Source organism: Equus caballus, chromosome 6 (assembly GCF_041296265.1).
Source record: "Equus caballus isolate H_3958 breed thoroughbred chromosome 6, TB-T2T, whole genome shotgun sequence".
Taxonomy (NCBI): Eukaryota; Metazoa; Chordata; class Mammalia; order Perissodactyla; family Equidae; genus Equus; species Equus caballus.
The window spans coordinates 41,582,405-41,600,568 of record NC_091689.1 but is presented as its reverse complement, the minus strand read 5'-3'; the positions used below and the strand labels follow the sequence as shown (position 1 = coordinate 41,600,568).

At 47.1% G+C, this 18,164-nt stretch overlaps 1 protein-coding gene and 1 long non-coding RNA gene across 10 annotated transcripts in view; one reads left to right on the top strand and one right to left on the bottom strand.

The window, feature by feature from the left end:
* The window catches only part of CACNA1C (calcium voltage-gated channel subunit alpha1 C), a 680,405-nt gene that overhangs the window by 70,032 nt on the left and 592,209 nt on the right, over nucleotides 1-18,164 (top strand). The window contains exon 1 of one of the 9 annotated variants that reach the window (XM_070270769.1): nucleotides 13,510-14,172. The exons of the other annotated variants lie outside the window; for them this stretch is intronic. Within the exon in view, the coding sequence (XP_070126870.1) occupies nucleotides 14,124-14,172 (49 nt within the window). The 5' untranslated portion in view covers nucleotides 13,510-14,123. Of the gene's footprint in view, nucleotides 1-13,509; nucleotides 14,173-18,164 lie in introns of those variants that run through there. 9 annotated transcript variants of the gene reach the window in all.
* On the bottom strand, nucleotides 1,735-16,571 carry LOC138924753 (uncharacterized). Its single transcript, XR_011439899.1, has 2 exons — nucleotides 16,449-16,571; nucleotides 1,735-2,240 (listed from the first exon to the last, which is right to left on the bottom strand). It is a non-coding gene; the product is annotated as an uncharacterized lncRNA (long non-coding RNA).

The window sequence follows — 18,164 nt, the reverse complement described above, 5'->3', positions numbered from 1 at the left end:
GAATAGACACAAGCTTTGAACTCAGAGTCCAGTCTAATACCGCACCATTTTGGCTCCTAGACTGTAAATGAAAATACAACAGATTCAGATCTGTCCAATAAATCCTGACTGAAGGCCAGACTGAGAGCATTTCTTCTGAGGCTGAGAAAATTCCATCTCAAGTCATGGAAACAATAGATGCAGGTAGTGAAGTTCCAGTGTCTCTCTGTTGAGACTTTCTAGATTAAAAACATACTTACAAATTGAATGACTCTGTCATGGAATGAAAGACAAATAATCTGGGGTCAAAAAGACTCCTCAGGAGTATTTGGATTGCCATGCTCCTAAGGATGCTCTCTGTACCCTTTGGGATAACGTGACCACATGACACTTTGCATTTCTTTCTCTAAGGATCTCAAGATTAAAAACCTTGCGAAGGGAGGCAAATTCTTCAAGATCATGTTGGATATAGAAGACAGAGAGAGAATGAGAAAGCAGAGATGTTCCTTTGTTTCACAAACATGTACTCACATGCCAAGCGCCTGCTTTCAGTAGCCCACCCTTCTTTCTGAAGAGCAGCAGCCTGCATGAGTGCTCAGAGGCAGGGCTGGCCCATCGACTGGGCTGCCCACTTTGGGCCTCTCAGGCCTCAGCCTATGTTGAATCAGAAGTCTCCACACCCTTTGCTTGCATATCCCCCCAAAAGAGTTTTGAAAAAATATGTGCCTCATCATACATTTTCAAGTTGGCATCCAAAAATTTTCGTGATAAGTTTAAATGGTTGTAAATGATGCAATTTCTAGTGCTTTGTAGATCTCGATAGCTTAAAACAAAATAAAACTGTTGTATCACTCTTTAAAAAGTTTCCAATGAAATACAAACACCAGAGCTATTTGAAACCTTCTATTATCCATTTGAAGTATCGAAAAGTTCTTTTTTTAAACAAAGATTTTGCATCATTTCTTTTTCTCCTTGAAAACATATTTCTGTTCCATTTCCTCCATAAAATTTTATCCTAATATATTTTTATGCTTGAAAGTCTTTCATTGATCACACTATCATACTAGTCTGCAATAAAAAGAGGCACGTAAATTGAAATTAAAATTTAAAAAAGTTCCTGTGACTATAAGGGTTAGTGCTACGAATTTCTTCTGGGTTGAATTATCATTACAAATATTATTAACGTACAATTGAGCAAAACAACATAATTATATTATGAGCTTTTAAAGTAATTATTAGTATAAAATTTTAATACTATATCTCTTAAAAAGATGGATGCTTGGAGGGGTGTGGTGTCTGATGAAAGGAGGCTTTCTAGACACCAGTTTTTCAAATGTCTCTTTGTCTGGACACTAGCATTTCAAATATATCCTTCTTTGGTGCCCTGGAGGTGCTCACCCCACAAGGAATTAGACATGGAAGGATGGGGGTGTGTGTGTGAAAGGCATACCTCTTTTCTATAGTGTGGGAGTAGGATGGCTGTGGAAAGTCAGAAAAGAAAGGAAAAGTGGCAGGTGGACTCCAGCCTCTGTTCCAGGTTGTCCTCCAACCAGTGTTAAGATTGAGTACATATGAAAATTGAGGATCTGGAAACCGATTCCATTAAAACCATCCATGTACCATGAGGGTTACTCATACACCATTTTGAAGATGCCATAAACTACTCCAAACACTTTCCAAACCCACTTGGGAAATTGTTAACATATTCTTGATTCAGCCACACAAGAGTAGTTTGCATAAACTATTCAATATAAATAGAGGCACAAATATACTTTTACTTTCAGCATATTTTAAGAGGGAAATGTATTTTGGGATATTTGATCTGTAGAATCAGTTGAAACAGACACTGTCATTGATTTATCTAGAACAAATAAAAACAATTCTATGCTGCACAAATTATAAATGCTCTCAATATAACTCCATCACAAGATCATTATGGTTACAATCTGCCTTCTTACGAATTAGAATCATTGACTGATTTTAAGCTGATTGGAATGGAAACCAATTCAACTAATCAGAATCTGGCAAATTCCTAATCACACAGGGGCCACAGATTCAGAGTTGTTGATTTTCATCAGCCTGTTCGCCAGGATAGGCAGTGTTATACCGTTGGTGATGACTTCCAAATTCTTGAGGCTTAATACAATGAAAATTTATTTCTTGCTCCTACTACATGTCCAGAGGGGGTCAGTGGTTCTGCTTCACAAAGTCACTCAGGGATCTAGGCTGACAGATGTTTTTCCATCTTGTAGCTGCACCATCTGGATTATGTGGCAGAAGAGAGAAACAGGAACATCATAATGGGCCTTTCATCACCTCAACCTGAAAGTGACACGTGTCACTTCTACTTAAATTTCATTAGTCAGAACTAGTCCAATTATGTGTCCAAATACAGAGTGGTTGAGAAGTGCACTCTTCTATGTGCCCAGAAGGGGAGGAAAACAGATATTCTTGGAACTAAAGTGCAGTAGTTGTTGATATAGGTGTCACTTTACAAACAACATTAGTCAACTTGGGAAAAAATGATTACCAAGGGCTGGTGATTAATAATAAAACAGTGAGGTTATATTTATTGCAAAAAAGATTATAGAAGCAGGACTGAACATGAAAAGGGCAGGAAATTTGAATCTGATATGGAAAAAGGCAAAACCGGTAAACTTTGAGAGAATGAAACTTGTCTTGAAGTATGACATTGACCTAAGACCTCTCTAGTACGTAGAGCTAGTTCTGCAGAATCACAGGAAGAAATGAAAGTTGGAAGTGTCCTGCCACACTTGAAAACCCTGACAAGTTCTTGGTTTCACCAGGCTCCACCTGGCTGCTGAATGGAGGTTAACGTAAGCTCCTTGACTTTGCTTTGTTTAAGTTGTTATCTAGACATATTATGGGGTACTGACCTTATTGTGACTGTGGTGATGTTTAGCTGTAACTTCTGCACTCCCTGGGACTTGGAAATTTGCCTTTCAACAACTTAGAAGATAGAGTGACTAAGCCAGATCTAGTATCAAGTGTAGTTACAGGGCATTTGGGTTTACTTTCTGAGAATGCAAATATTTGAATTATTCCTATCTGTGTAGCCTATATTAGAATTCTTTTAGATTGGATACAGGGATGGGACTGCTGCGGGTCGACCCAAGAGTATCTCTAGAAAAGATTTCTATAATCTACAATCAGAACAGAGGATCTCTTTAAAAAAGAGGTCTTAGGGAACAAATATCCCTTTTTGTCTATTAAGGTGCACTTGCCCCAGATGTTAGGCACAGGGTTACCTTACCTATGTCAGACTAGGAACCAGAAATTTTCAAGATTACAAGAACTCTAGTCTAACATCATTTCTGATATTGTAGGAAAGCAAGCTATAAATTAATGTTCTGGAATTCTAAGAGGGATACAAGCAAAGTGACCATTCAGGAAAGAATAATCCCGAGCACAAATATGAACTGAGCCATCATACATAGAAGACATAGAATAACCAGGGGTCAGAGAGAGAAGACATCACAGATTCAACGCCTGCTGAAATATCAAAGGATATTAGTAGGAGGGCTGTCAGGTGGACAGGAGAGTTGATAGCTGATTTCTGAAGACCAGAGAAAGGTGTTTACTCTCAGGACTATGTTTGGAAGATAACAGAGAACTTAGACTGCATTCAAAGAAGGGTAGAAGGAGAGGAAACAACGTTCATAAAGCTGGTTAGAAGAGGAAGGTTCTGGAAGGCGTACTGAGGAGAACATTTTCCAGTTTACTTTGAGAACACCTTTTCTAACTATCCATCTACTTTGGGAATTGGCCTGGAACAGTTAAGAAGGTAAAGGGGTGGGGGGGCTGGGTAGCAGAATGAGCTTGGGGTTTAGTCAGGTCCATTCCTACCCACCTGAGTTGGTGTAGCCAAGTTAACTTCTCCAAGAGTTCAATGTCTCTAATTTAAAAACTGGAGATAATGTCTAACCCATAGAGTTGTTATCTCATAAGTGTGAGATTGAATACAGTCACGTGCCACTTAACAATGGGGATACATTCCAAGAAATGTAGGATAGGCTATTTCATCATTGTGTAAACATCATGAAGCGTACTTACACAAACCCGGATGGTATAGCCTACTAGACACATAGGCTATATGGTACTAATCTTACTGGACCACTCTCGTACGTGCTGTCCATCATCGACCAGAACATCATGATGCGGCACGTGACTGTCTTGAGGGAAAGGAGCACCTTCTATAGTCCAGCAACTATGCTGGATTTATTTATCACTCATTTAAGTCTTAACATATGCCCCAAATTTTCATTTTACAGACGAAGAAGCTCAGCCTCAGAGAGAGAGATTGCCAAAGTTTCAGTAACTAGTAAATGTTGGACTTGAGATTCCAATGAGAATGGGTGAAGGGATGTTAGTGTAAGTTCGAGTAGTGTGGTGGGTTGGATGGCAGCCCTTCAAAATTTATGGCCATGTCCTAATTCCCAGAACCTTATTTGGGAATGTTACCTTATTTGGAAAATGGGCTTTGTTGATGTAATTAACTTAAGGATCTGGAGATGAAGACATTATCTTGGATTATCCAGTGAGCCCTAAATCCAATGACAAGTGTCCTTATAAGGGTGAGACAGAGGGAGATTTGGCAGCCAGGAGAAGAGGTGGCAGTGTGACCACAGAGATTGGAGTGATGTGGCCACAAGTCAAGGAATGTCAACAGCTACCAGAAGCTGGAAGACGCAAAGAATGGACTCTCCCTTAGAGCCCCAGAAGGGAGCACAACCCCACCAAGGGATTTTGGACCTGTAGCCTCCAAAACTGTGAGAGAATAAATTTATGCTGTTTTAAGCTACCCAGTTAGTGGTAATTTTTTATGGCAGCCCTAGGACTCTAATACATGTGGGAATGGCTTCCACTCTGTGATGGCCTTTGCAAAAATGGACACAATATTACACTAGGTCTGAGCTGGGACTGAGGGGTTCTGGGAGTCAGCAGGTCACTCAAAGGTAACTAACTTTCTCAGAGCCCTGAGAAGTAATTAAGAAAATCATTTTAATGATTTAGCTCTTCTTTAGGTATCAGCTTTTCTTTGCAAAGAGCATAGGTGATGTGGCCATGTGACCCCATTTTGCAGATGAGCACGCAGGGGTACAGGCTGCTTATGTAACTTAGCCTGGACTGTTGACTGTGGAAGGAGAGTGCCATAATTTGACCTCACACATGGTTTATGAATTCTCCAACCAGGAGAGCCAATTCCCAGGATGAGGCCGTTCACCATCTTGCTGCTTTCTATCTTTGGTGGTTAAGTACTGCTGAAAATCACAAGGGTAGGAATGTTACCACACTGTTGTTAACCCTGCAATTTGAGGTTGCAATCGAATGAAGATTGAATTCCCCTCACACTCCAAACACTCTGGCCTCCCCTTGGGACTGAAATTGGGACTGAGCTGCCAGGAGAGTTCTCCTTAAATGCAACACTTAAAGACCACTCAGTGGGTTTGCAGGGATCTGGGCTGTACCATGGCTTCTAGACAAGTAGGTGAGGAGGAGAGATCGCAACGTGACGTAGGAAAGAACACTGCCAGCAAGGTTCTTAAATACTGACATGGGTCATGAAAGCATCAGTGTTACTGTGGATCTTTCAAAAGAGGGAGAGGGGTCACTCTGCAAACTCTTCAGCTCTGCTCTCTGAATTGTGAGTTGGGGGAATTTTCTGGAACCCTTCCTCTCCCCTGAATTTTTGTTCTATTACCTGAAATGTCTTGTGTTGTAGAGTGGACTGTGCACAGCCTCTGCATTTGCAAGACTTGGGTTCAAATCCCAATTCTATCACTTACTGACCAAGCTATCTTGGGCAACAAAGTTAGCCTCTTAGCTACTGTTTTATACCTGTAAAATGGGGCGGTAAGTCTCTTTGGCAGGGCTGTGGTGAAGTCAAGGCACATAGTGACACTTGACAAACCCTTCTTATGGGAGTGAAGGATGGTAACAGCTAACATGAAATGAGCACATTCCACATGCTTCACTTGGATTACTTAATTCAATTTGCAGAACAACCCTAGGGAGGGAGGTACCACTGTTAGCTGCATTTTGTAGAAACTGGCCATTAGGAGGTAAAGTCAGGTGTCCAGGTTCCCACAGCTCATAGCAGGGAGAGCCTGGTTGTATGCCTGACCTGTCTCCAAATACCAGGCTCTTAACGGCAGTTAAAGTGCCTGCCATAGTCCCTGACACTCACTAGGTGTTATTAAATGGTGGCAATTAGTATGAATTCAACAAATAAATATTGAGGGCACCTGTGTACTGGGCACTTACTATGTACTCATGGAAGCATCTAAGCAAGTCACCCAGTGAAGGTCAGAATACTGACTGACACATCCGTTAGGCTTGATCAAGGAAGAAGCACCACCATGGGTGACAGGGAGTAAGAGATTGATGGGAGGGCTAGACCGTACCCAGTTCTGGGAGCTGGTGATGAGTTGGTGGAAGGCTGTTGTCTCCGTGTCTGATGATGGGTCTGAAGTTGCTATCTATCAGCACGGCCAGAAGTCCAGAAGAAAAGCTGGATGTGATGTGGCAGAGAGTGAGGCCAAAGTGGAACCCCTAAAGACAAATGGAACTCCTAATTGCCTCCCGCCACTGCCAACCTTGACTATGAAATATAAAGCTGGGACTCTTGACTGCAGACCTGGACATACGCTTTGCCCAGAGTAGCTCAGAGTAGCTGGAGGAGAAGAACTGGCAGGAGCTGGAGGAGCTGGGGGCCCACCCGAACAGGGAAAGCCAGCAGATGGGTGACAACGTGCACACATTGAAGCAGCCCCCATAGCTGTGCACTGACCTTCATAGCGTGGAAGCTGCTGCTTTACTTTCACCTTCCAAATGCTCCACAAATATCTGTTTGGACAGCCCGACCCTGGAACAACACAGGGAAGGTAATTCTGGGAAATCTAGTTCCAGCTTGGTTAAGCTGACCCAATACAAAACCACTGCACTGATACTCCAATCTCTGGCCTCTGGGAAGTAATGGTCCTTTCGGGCCTGACACTGAGGTAAAGAGAGTCACCTCTTGGAAGGCACACTGAAGCAGGGCCTTCTGACTCACTTCTTCCTACTTTGGTTTGCCATAGGGTTTGCCTGCCACTTTCACCTGGTCTGAAATGTCTACCCATATATATATATACACACACAGAGTCAGTCCTATGGGGTAGAATGAAACAGTCCCAGAAGGTCACTGTTAGAATTTACCCATTACCTCGGTGCTCCTGGCTCTCCACCATCAGCACAGAATGGCTGACACTTTAAGCAGGCACCTTGGAATGCAATGAGGAAACCTGAGCATTTGGGCTCAAGATACTGGACAGACAATTTTTGCAGGTGCTGAGTGACTGGGGGTGGGGTGGGCAGAGGGAGAGAAAGGGAAGGGACACCTTGGGGCTCTGACGGGAAAGTTATTCCAGAGTGATTCATTAGAGGTGTGTTCCTGGCTATGCCACAAGGAGAGGGCTCTTGCCCGAGGTGCGGGTGCCCAGGGAAGAGAAGAGCCTGCCTGCCAATGTGCCTTTTGAAGCCTTGGGTCAGACAGGAAAAAGAAGAAGAAAAATTTACCTATAGTCCCACCTCCCAAAGAAAGCTATGGTCAACGTTTCAGTGTGAACCCTTGTAAGTCTTTTTCCTACCTTGAATATACGCCTGTTTGTAGGAGAAAACTGGAATCATAGCATATATATTTTATAACCTGTTTTCCTTTTAGTGTAGATAGTCTTTTTCCCTGTCACTAATATTATTCCTTAATATTGTTTACAGCTGTGTAGGATTACATTGTATGAATGTACCCTTGTTTATCTGTGAAGTGGTTAACAGCACACCCTCTGAAGATAGACTCCTGGGGTTCAAATTCCAGGTCTTCCAACATTTACTAACGGTGAAAACCTGGGGTAGCGAGTTGACCCTTCTGTGCCTTAGTTTCCTTACCTGCAAAGCAGGGATAATAGTACTCCTCTTACAGAGGGTTGTTCTGAGGAGCAAATGATATATGTGGTTATATATGTGGATAATCTCTCAATGTCATTATTTAACCAAAATTTTTGTTGGATATTTAGATTGTTTCCAAGTTCTTCACTCTCACAAATGCACTGTAATTAACAAATTCAGTGCACTCTTAATTGCTTCCAAAGGAAATATTTGTGGTCACATTAAGGAATCTTTTCCAGAGTGAATCACTGCTCAGCATACATTGAGTGTCCATATATACAAAGCATTATGCTACGCACAAAGAAAAACGAACACAGTTCTCTTCCTTGAGACATTTAAAATGTAGTGGGCGGTGGAGAAAAGGCACAGTCACATACAAATACAATTTGTTGTCACATGCCGTCAAGTGGGCTCCGACTGCCGGCGACCCTGTGAATGAGTGATGTGCACAGTGTCCTGTCCTCAGCAGCCCCACTCAGCTCCTGTAGACTCAGGCCTGTGGCTTGCTTTATGGAGTCAAGCCATCTCATACTGGGTCTTCCTCTTTTCCTGCTGCCTCTACTTCTCCCAGCATTATTGTCTTTTCCAAAGAATCTGCCTTCTCACGATGCGCCCAAAGCAGGGCAGCCTCAGTTTTATCATTTTATCTCCAGTAATAGGTCAGGCTTAATTTGCTCTAGGACCCACTTGTTCATCTTTCTGGCAGTCCAGGGCGTTCGTAGAGCTCTCCTCCAACACCACATTTCAGATGAATCCATTTTTTCCTGTCAGCCTCCTTCACTGTCTAGCTTTTGCACCTGTACATAATAATGGAGAATAAGAGGGTGTGGGTAACCTTGGCCTTGGTCTCTAATGACACTTCCTTACACTCGATGATCCTTCATAATTCTTTCTTTGCTGCCCTTCCGAGTCTCAGTCTTCTCTTGATCTCTTGGCTGCAGTCTCCGTTTGAAATGATGACTGAGCCAAGGTAAACAAAGTCTTTAACAATTTCCATGTCTTCCTCGTCTACGTTAAGCTGTGTAGTTCTTCTGTGGTCATGATCTTTGTCTTCTTGATGTTCAAATGCAGCCTGCTTTGGCTCTTTCTTCTTTCACTTTCGTCAGAAGTCATTTCAAGTCATTGCTGCTTTCTGCCAGTAAGATGGTGTCATTGCCTATTTTAGATTGTTGATATTTCTTCCACCAATTTTCACTCCTCCTTCATCTGAGACTATCCCAGTTTTTCATATGCTATGTTCTGCATACAAATTAAACAGATGGGGGATAAAATGCACCCTTGCCTGACACTTTTGCCTGTAGGAAACCATTCTGTCTCTCCATAGCCTGTCCGGACAGTGGCTTCTTGTCCGCAATACAGGTTATGTATCAGGACAGTCAAATGCTGAGACACACCCCTTCCTTTCAGGGCAGCCAAGAGCTTTTCATGATCCACGCAGTCAAAGGCTTTCCTGTCATCTATTAAACAAAGACTAACGTTCTTCTGAAATTCTTTGGAGCGCTCTAGTAGCCAAGGAATAATTGCGATCGGATCTCGTGTGCCTCTCCCTTGTTGAAATCTAGCTTGGACAAAAGGCATCTCTTGCTCCATATGAGGTCACAGCCTTTGCTGCAGCACCTCGAGCATCACTTTACTTGCACGGAAGTCAGAGCGATGGTCCCACAGTTTTTGCACTCCTTCGTATCTCCTTTCCTGGGGGTTGGGATGTATATTGAGCGTTTCCAGTCTGTAGGCTATTGTTTCATTTTCCATATTTGTTGGCATATTCTTTTTAGGATTTTGACAGATTCAGTCTCTGTGACTTGTAACAATTCTATCGACATCCCCTCTACCCTGGTGACTTATTTCTTCCCAGTGCTTTCAGGGCAGCTTTCCCTTCACTTTCTAGAATTACGGGTTCTTCCTCACAGGAATCTTCTTCAAAGGCATCTGTCATCCTTTCTTCTCTTCTGTATAGATTTTCATATTCTGTCTCTCCCTTCCCTTATCTTCTTCTGATCAGATAGTGTGCTTCCCTGCTGGTTGTTTGGCATTCCTAATCCAGATTTAAATTTCCCTCTGATTTCTTGAATCTTCTGGAAGAGGCCTCTTGTTCTTTGTTTTTGTTGTTTTCCTCCATCTCTTTGCACTGGCCATTACAGTGGTTTTCTTGATCTCTGCATGACAGTCGCTGGAAAACTGTGTTCAGGATTCTCACCCTGCTTTTGTCACCTTTTACTTTTGCTTCTTGCCTGTCCTTAACAATTCTTCGTGTTTCTTCCATCATACGTCTTGATATTTTTTTCTTTTTACTTCAGGCATTGTTTTTTCACATCTTCCTTAATAATAACTCTGGTTCCAGTCCATAGTTTTTCTGGTTCTCAGTCAAATACAAGATATGTAGAAATACAACACTACGTAGATGGAGGGGCACGGAGGAAGAAGTGTGGGAGAGGAGAGAACGGAGAACACCTTTAGCTGGAGAATCAAATCATGAAATGAAAGAGAAAGAAAGGCTCCTTCAGAGGCTCCCACCACCTCCGAAATCCCAGAATCAGAATTCAGGATGGTTTTCGTTTGTCATGTTGAGAATTTGTTACCTGGAAAGACAGCACCAAGGGCTGTGTTCCAAAGTTAGAAGCTGAGATATGGGTGTACATTGCAAGACCAAATATTTAGGAAATACCTTTTTCTGGAAAGGAAAGAACACATTTCACAGCTGAGAAGAGAAGTGAAAGATGAAACTAAAGAAGCATGAAGGTAATATTTACTTACTAGATTTAAACAGTGCCTACCTTTAGAAAAGCCTGGGTATAAATCCAGCATGTGCCCCCCAACACACACACGCTCTGTTCTCAGTTCTCTGGCTCTTTGCGAATTCTCTGAGGCAAAACTTGCAATCATTTTACTGTTGTTTTCAACTGTTCATTCCCCTCTCTCACCCCAGCTGACCCTCAGTCATCTGCTCCGAGAGTAGGATGACGTACGAACATGAGTTTGGAGTCAGACACTCCTGGGCTAAGTGCAGGCTCCACAGTTTACTGGCTGGGTGACCCTGGACATGTAACTTAAGTCTCTAATTCTCAGTTTCCACATCTGTAAAATGGGGATAATAATAACAACAATAACACCTACCTGATCCTTGCAATGAGGATTAAATGAGATAATGCCTGTGAAGCAGCTACACAGTACAGAGCACTCAATAGTCTCAGCTGTTATTATTAGTCCTGTACTATAGTGTGTGAAGGGCGTGCAAACCAGTTTTAATATTAGTATCAACAAATAATCAGGTACTTGGCCTATAATGTATCCTAAAGCTAAATGGAAGAGATATTTGGATTTGTGTCACTTCTAATTTTCTCTATTAGCTTGAAAATTGAGTATGAACACACCAGAATAGTAAAGAAGTCCGATTTCTCTTGTGACCAAAAATCTAAACTACTGTCCACAGTTGAATGAAGAAGACTGATAAAGCTTAAGCCCTTTCCCAGGGGCATTTTCATTTTAAACTGGGGCCCAAACCTTTAGCCAAGGGAATGAAGCTGGTGTGGTGAGGAGTCAGACAGCAACCAAGGGACAGAGGGAGGCATTTCGATACAGTAGCTGTAGCACTCCTGAAACCATCTCAGGTACTCATTCATTCCTTCATTCAACAATATTTATTAAGCAACTACTGTCTGCCAGACATTGTTCCATGCACTCGGGATATACTGGTGAACAAAAGGGGCACAGATCCCTAACCTCATGGGGTTTACATTTTAGTGAAGGATACAGACAAGGAACAATACAATTAATGAATAAGTAGGCTACCGTATATAGTACGTTAGGGGTTAAATACCATGTAAAACGTACAGAGCGGGGGAGATTGGAAATGCTGGGTGGGGGGAGTCGGGCAGACTGTAGTCCTAAATATGGTGCTGAAGGGAGCCTCAGTGAGAAAGTGAGATTTGAGCAAAGGCTGGAAGGGAGGGGGTGCCCCAGGTGGACGTCTGAGGAAAGAGTGTTCCAGGCAGTGGGGACAGCCAGAACAGAGGGCTCAAGGAGTGCGTGTGTGAGGGAGAGACAGAGAGAGAGGGAGCATTTCTGGAATGTTTGGGGAACAGCAAGGAGGCCAGTGTGGCCAGAGCAAGTGGGAGAGCGGTAGGTGAGGTCATAAGAGAAGCTGTCCGTGGCTGTTCGTGGGCATCCCTGTAGGCCACTCTAGGGACCTTGGCTGTCACTAAGTGACTCGGGAGCCTTTGGAGGGTTTGGAGCAGGAGTGCTGTGATTGACATCGTAAAGGGCTACTCTGACTACTGTATTGAGAATGCACCAAAGGAGGGGTGGGGGAGAATAGGCCAGGGAGACCAGCCTCTGCAGAAACCCAGGTGACTCAGACCTGGGGGGCAGCAGGGAGCAACTGAAAAATGGTCACATTTGGGATTTTTCTGAAGGTAGAGCCAACGGGATTTCCTGAAGGACTGGACGTGGGAGGATGAGAGAAAGGAGTGAAGAATGACTCCAGGGTTTTGGCCCCATCAACTCAGACGCGGGGGGCCAATGAGGAACCCATTTTCCACAGAAAATAAGGAATTCAGTGTTTGGATATGTTAGGTTTGAGATGTCTATTAGCCACCCAAGTGGAGACTGAGGTTGGCTGTCTGGCCTGGCATTCAGGAAGACAGATTTGGGCTTGAGGTACAAATTTGATATAGGCAGTTGCTTAAAGCTGTTGAGATGGAATGAATGTGGACGCGGAGGTGAGGCGGTCTGAGGAGAAGACGGTAGAGGTTTCCAAGAGAAAGTTGAGGGCTCCCCGGCCAGGGCTCAGGAAGCCCCACTCTAGAAGAGCCTGGCCTGCAGGGGGTGTCGTGGAACTTGTTTGGGGTGCGCTGAGGGACGGAGGGAAACCTTTGCTCCTCCGGGAAAGACAGGCGCTCAAGAGATTCCTGCCGGGGTGGCAGCAATAATTAAGAGAAGTAGGTAAGGATATCCTAGTAGAACACGTGCTCGGCCGCCTCCAAGGAATTAGAAAACCCGGGTCTATTAATCTGTTCAGACATCTGGGCACCACAGCCTTGCCTACGAGGCTCCGCCTCTCAGGCCTTTCTCTCTCTCCCCTCCCCTCTTCCCATCCTCGCCTCTATATGTCACTTCTACAACCGCTCTGATTGTAATTCATCAAACAGAATCACCGAATCACGGCTCATTTTGCTGTTTTGTTCGGTGGCCCGATCCGCAGAGACCCTGGTGGCTGGGCAGGCTGTAGTGCCCCTCTTAGAATTCGCGCGGAGGCCTTCCCGTCGTGGTCGGCCGCGCGGGGCCGCCGAGGGGAATGAGGCGGGGGCCGCAGACGGCGGGGGGTGTCTGCGCGGCGGCCCGCCCTCCCCGCGCAGCCCCCCGCCGCGCCCCTCGCCGGCCGCGGCCTCGCCTCGCGCCCCTTGACGTCATGCGGGCCGAAGGGCCGGCTCGGGCGGCGCGGCCGGGGCCGCGCGGGGGCTCAACTTCGGGCTCCAGTCCGCGCCGTGCGCCCCGCGCGCCGCCGCCGCCGCCACATCTGGAAGCGTTCAGCGCGTCTGCCTCCAGCGCGCCGGCGGGGAGGGCGCGGGCGCGGCGGCGGGAGGGGGCGAGCGCGCTGCTCTCGCGCGCCCGCCCGCCCGGTGTCTCCCTCTCGCTGCCTCTGCAGAAACAGCTCCTGCCAGAACGGCGCGCGGCGCGGCGCGGCCCGGAGCGGCGGCGCCTCTGCTGCTCCGCGCCTCCCGAGTTGCTGGAGCTTCTTGACAGAAGCGGCCGAGGAGGGCCTCGGGCGGCACTGGCCAGCGGCGGCAGAGACGGTTCAGCCCCCTGCTGGCGCGGGCGGACCCCTCCCCCGGCTTGGGGTCCGTCGCGCCCCCGTCCCCTCCTCTCCTCGCTCCAGCCTCTCTCGATTGATTTTTTTCAAACGGTGTGGCCGCCAGAGGTGCGGGGCTAAATTCTTGGAAGGGGCCCGGATGTACCGAGGATGCATTACAATTCCACTCAAGGAGGCAGTAGTGGAAAGGATCAGTTTTTGGTGTTTGATGCAATAACGGGAATCAGGTAATCATCGGAAGGGAAGAGGAAATACTGCGGATCCCCGGCTTCCTTGAATTTTGCACGAAAGCCGCCGCCTCGGAGGAGGGATTAATCCAGACCCGCTTGGGGGTGTTTTGACATTTCTTCCTCTTTGTGGCTTTTTCTTCTTTTAAAACAATTTTTGGTCAATGGTCAATGAAAACACGAGGATGTACATTCCAGAGGAAAACCACCAAGGTAAGGCGGACCCCGCCGCCGCGCCGGGGCTCCAGCCCGGGTCCCGCCGGCTCCACCCCTCTCCGGCTCGCCCCGCTCGCCCCGGGCCCCGGCCGCTCCCTGCGGAGTTGCGGGGCCGCGTCCGCCAGGGGCTCCGGGCGGGGGGCGCCGAAGCCTCGCCAGAGAGGCCGGAGCCGGCGGGACCCGGGCCCGAACCGCCGGCGAGACGGAGCGGAAAATCCCCGCCCCTCCCCCTCCCGTGCCCGGCCGCTCCAGCGCATGTGTTTCCTATGAAATTCCAGGCGAGGGGGAAAAGTTCCCCGAGCGCCTGCTCCGGCCTCGCCCGCTCGCCTTCGCGGGAGAGCTCGGCGGCGCGGCCCGCGGGCCCGGGTCCCTCGCCACCCTCGAGGCGCGACTGGAGCGCGCGCGCGCACCCTGCCCTGCCGGGCGTCCCACTCGCGCCCAGGCGCCCCTTCCCCGGGCAGCGCGCTCCAGGCGCGGGTGGAGGCCGGGGGCGCAGATGGGAGTCTCGGCGCCTCTCTGCCCCCTCTCCTCTCTTTCTCTCTCTCTCTCTCTCTCCCTCTCCCTCTCTCCCTCCCTCCCTCTCGCCCCCAGCTCACCTATACCCACCCACCTCTCTACTGCCTTTGACCTCGAGTGCGCCCACGCCCCGTGTGTTCCTGTTCGCACCCACATGTGGGCTAGCACCTGAGGATGGAAGCGGTTAGAATTCGGGCGGCGTGTAGGCTTTGCTTTTTCATGTTTTAGGGAAATAATAAAAGGGTGTGCCGAGCTCACGCGGCTCCACACTATTGCCCAGTGTTTTCCCAGCATCTCCATCCTTGGCATCAAGTGTCACCAGCTCCCTCTGTGAGGGGGAAAGGCTTTCAGGTAACTCCCCACTTCCTGGAAACTTTCTCCCCCTCACGTATTAACAAGTTATTATTTTTTGGCATTGCTCAGCAATTAAGGTTATAATGGAGTCTGGAGGGATGGTCTTGCTGGAGTGTGGCAGCGGCCAGGTTCCCGTCTGTCTGTCCTCCACGGCTTTCGCTGTCTCTCTGGGTGTAGCCTCTCCCACTTTCCCAAGTCTTCCTGTTTAGTCTCTTCCTTCAGTCTCTTCCTCCTGAATACCTGTGGCTGTTGGTCCTCCTGCTTCCTGGAGTACTTCAGGTGCTCCTCTGAAGACCAGCCTGGTGCGGGGGTTGTCTTCATGTCTCTTCTTTCCAGCTCCTCCTTCTTTTTGCTGTCATCTCCACCATTTGCGGACAGAACCCCTACTCTTTAAAGCCAGAGGCTGCCATCCTCAAACTGATTTTGGGGGATTGTCCAGCTTTCAGCTTGAGTAGCAGTGTGGGGATTTTGGCCTCTTTTGGTAGAAAGAATTATGTCAGGGGTCAGGGATTCCAGGGTGAGCCTAGGCTTTGGGGTCACAAGGGCAGCTTCTGTCGCTGGATTTCTCTGTCCCATGCCCCCATCCCTCACCTGTTTTCCTGTCCCCTTCCCAGCTGATGGAGTAGTGGATGGATTAGGAGGGAGAGAATGAGAGACACAAAGGAGAGGGTGACATTTGTGAAGAGTGGGGATGGATTTCTCCCCTCCAGGTTCTCAGCTCAGTCCAAGGAGCCTTGAAGAGGAGAGCTCAATAGTATTGTCCTTACTATCACCGATAATGGCAGCACTATGGCAATAATTATCGTTCATGCAATGATCATCTTAAATAGTTTATAAGGCCTCCTCTTAGTGCAGGATAAACCCCTTCTTAGCCCTCTTCCTTCTTTTGCACCTTTGTACCTCAGCATCTCCCCTCCCCACATGCACAGATGAAGGGAGCAGACACTAAAAGTAGGAGCACCAATCCTCGAGAGGTTTGCAAGAAAGATGGAGGGAAGGGGACTGAGTGAGCAGTGGCCTGGAGCTCTGCCTTTCCAGCAACATGCCAGTAAACACTATGGCAACCTGAATTCCAGTTTTCTCCCTTGAAGCTGCAGTGATTATATAATTCTCAGGAGCAGTTTTGCCTCCATTCCTAGATGCAGTTCTCAGGTGAAAGAGCACCAGGCTCCCTGTCTCCCCTCCATTTCCCATCCCTTCTTCCTTGGTCATAGGCATTGCCCAGGCTTTTTTGCAGGGGGGAGGAGTGGAGCAGGGTGACGGAGGTGGGGAGGGCAGACCTGGAAGAGCATGACTATTTACAAGGAAGGGGTTGTTATGGCTTAATAACTAAAGGAGTGATGAAACATAAGTGATAGTTAGAGTTTCAGGGGACAGAGAGAGAAGAGAAGCCAAATGATTACCTCAGAGCAGTGATGGTGATGAACCAAAGAGTGGAGAACCAAAACAAAGTTGCCAGTGGCTGGGCTTACATTCTTCCCTTCCTGGTGGACTTGAAGGCACTAATGCATCAGCCCTTCCTCCCCCGACTTTTCAGCAGGGAGGGAGGGTGTGTGTGTGTTGAGGGTTGGGGTGTGGGGACCGGTGGTCCGTGCCTCAGAACAGCCTGGAGGGCCACTGAACATCTGCCTCCTGACCTTGGGTTTCAGGCTGGGAGGGGCTCGTGTGAGCCTCACCTCACCTCTAGTGCCCTATCTGTTCTGGTCCCAGGCCAGCCTCCCACTTTTCTGGGCTGATTTTCCATTGCAAGCTCCAGCTAGCAAATGAGTTTCTTAATAGTCAACCGTTTAACAAATAAAACATCAGAATGTCCCTTATGTGCTGGAGACAAGGCAGACGGGAGAAACATGGGTTCTGGGAGTTGAAGGCACACTGTGCTTTTCTTGTAACTACTGAGTATTACAGCAGAATGGTAATCATCATAAGAAAGTAATAATAATAACGATCACAGTTAACTCTCTTTACAAAGGGTCGAAGAACAATGTTGCTTGCACCTCGGCTTGTGCAGGTTAAAGAAAGCATGACATTAGCTTCTCTTTCTCTGGATCCTGCATGGAGGAAACTGGAGAAAAAGGACTACTGAGGTTCAAAATATTGTTCATAGTATAGCTCAGATACTTTTGCAGTGTATCAGAATAGTACGTAATAGAATATATTATGAGAATCAATTATTTCCATAGAGCACATGCCAGCAATATTTAAATGTGTGCTTGTATACACACACACACACACACACACTCAATAAGGAAAAGATATTTTAAATAGATTACACAAGAGCCTGATGGACTTTGGGGACCCCATGTGTTGCGGAGAGGAATGTTGGCAATGCAGTCCCCTAAGACTGTTTGGACATTTCTACCTCGTATTAAGTGGAGAATTGTTCTCTACAGGTAGGTGCTACAGGTATAGTGCTTTGCAATGAAATGGTGAGCAACAGCCCCTGGAGCCATCTCTCAGAGTCCTAGTGATGACTTAGGACTCTTCAGTTTTCTCTTTAACCTAAAACTGCCTGAGGTGGGTTCTTCTGTGTATATGACCTCTACTAAAGGAGTCCAAGGGGATCTTGAGGCCCTGCTGGTGTTTGTATCCCTGCTTCCTAGTACAGGCCCCAGCGCCTCATTCCAGGGCCTTAATGACTGAATGAATGCATGCCTGCAGGAACGAATAAATGCAGATCCAGCAAGACCGCCGGTGGATGTGGCTTCTGCCTCTCCCAGTAGGTGGCGCTCCAGGGCTGAGGAGTCAGGGGAGGGGCGCAGCCTGTTTGGTGAGGACAGATGTTGGGAGAGAATTTCCTGTCTGCTCTGCCCCTTTCATCATGCCCACAGCTGCCCTGGTGCAGAGAACCACAGAGACCAGTGTGTGTCCTCATGCCACCACACGCATCAGAGGCCTCCCCGGTGTGACTGAGTCCCTCAGTGACCTTGCTACCCTTGGTAATGGAAACCCACTTTGGGTTTCTCGCACACTTGCACACTCTCACCTCAGACTTCTCTTTAGCTCCACACAGACAGCAGCCGACAGAGCCTCGAGGGAGCCTTCTGGGCGATTAGCTAAACTTGTTACAGCCACATATTAATTTCCCCCGATTTACTCTGGATGGTTTAGTGACTGGAGGG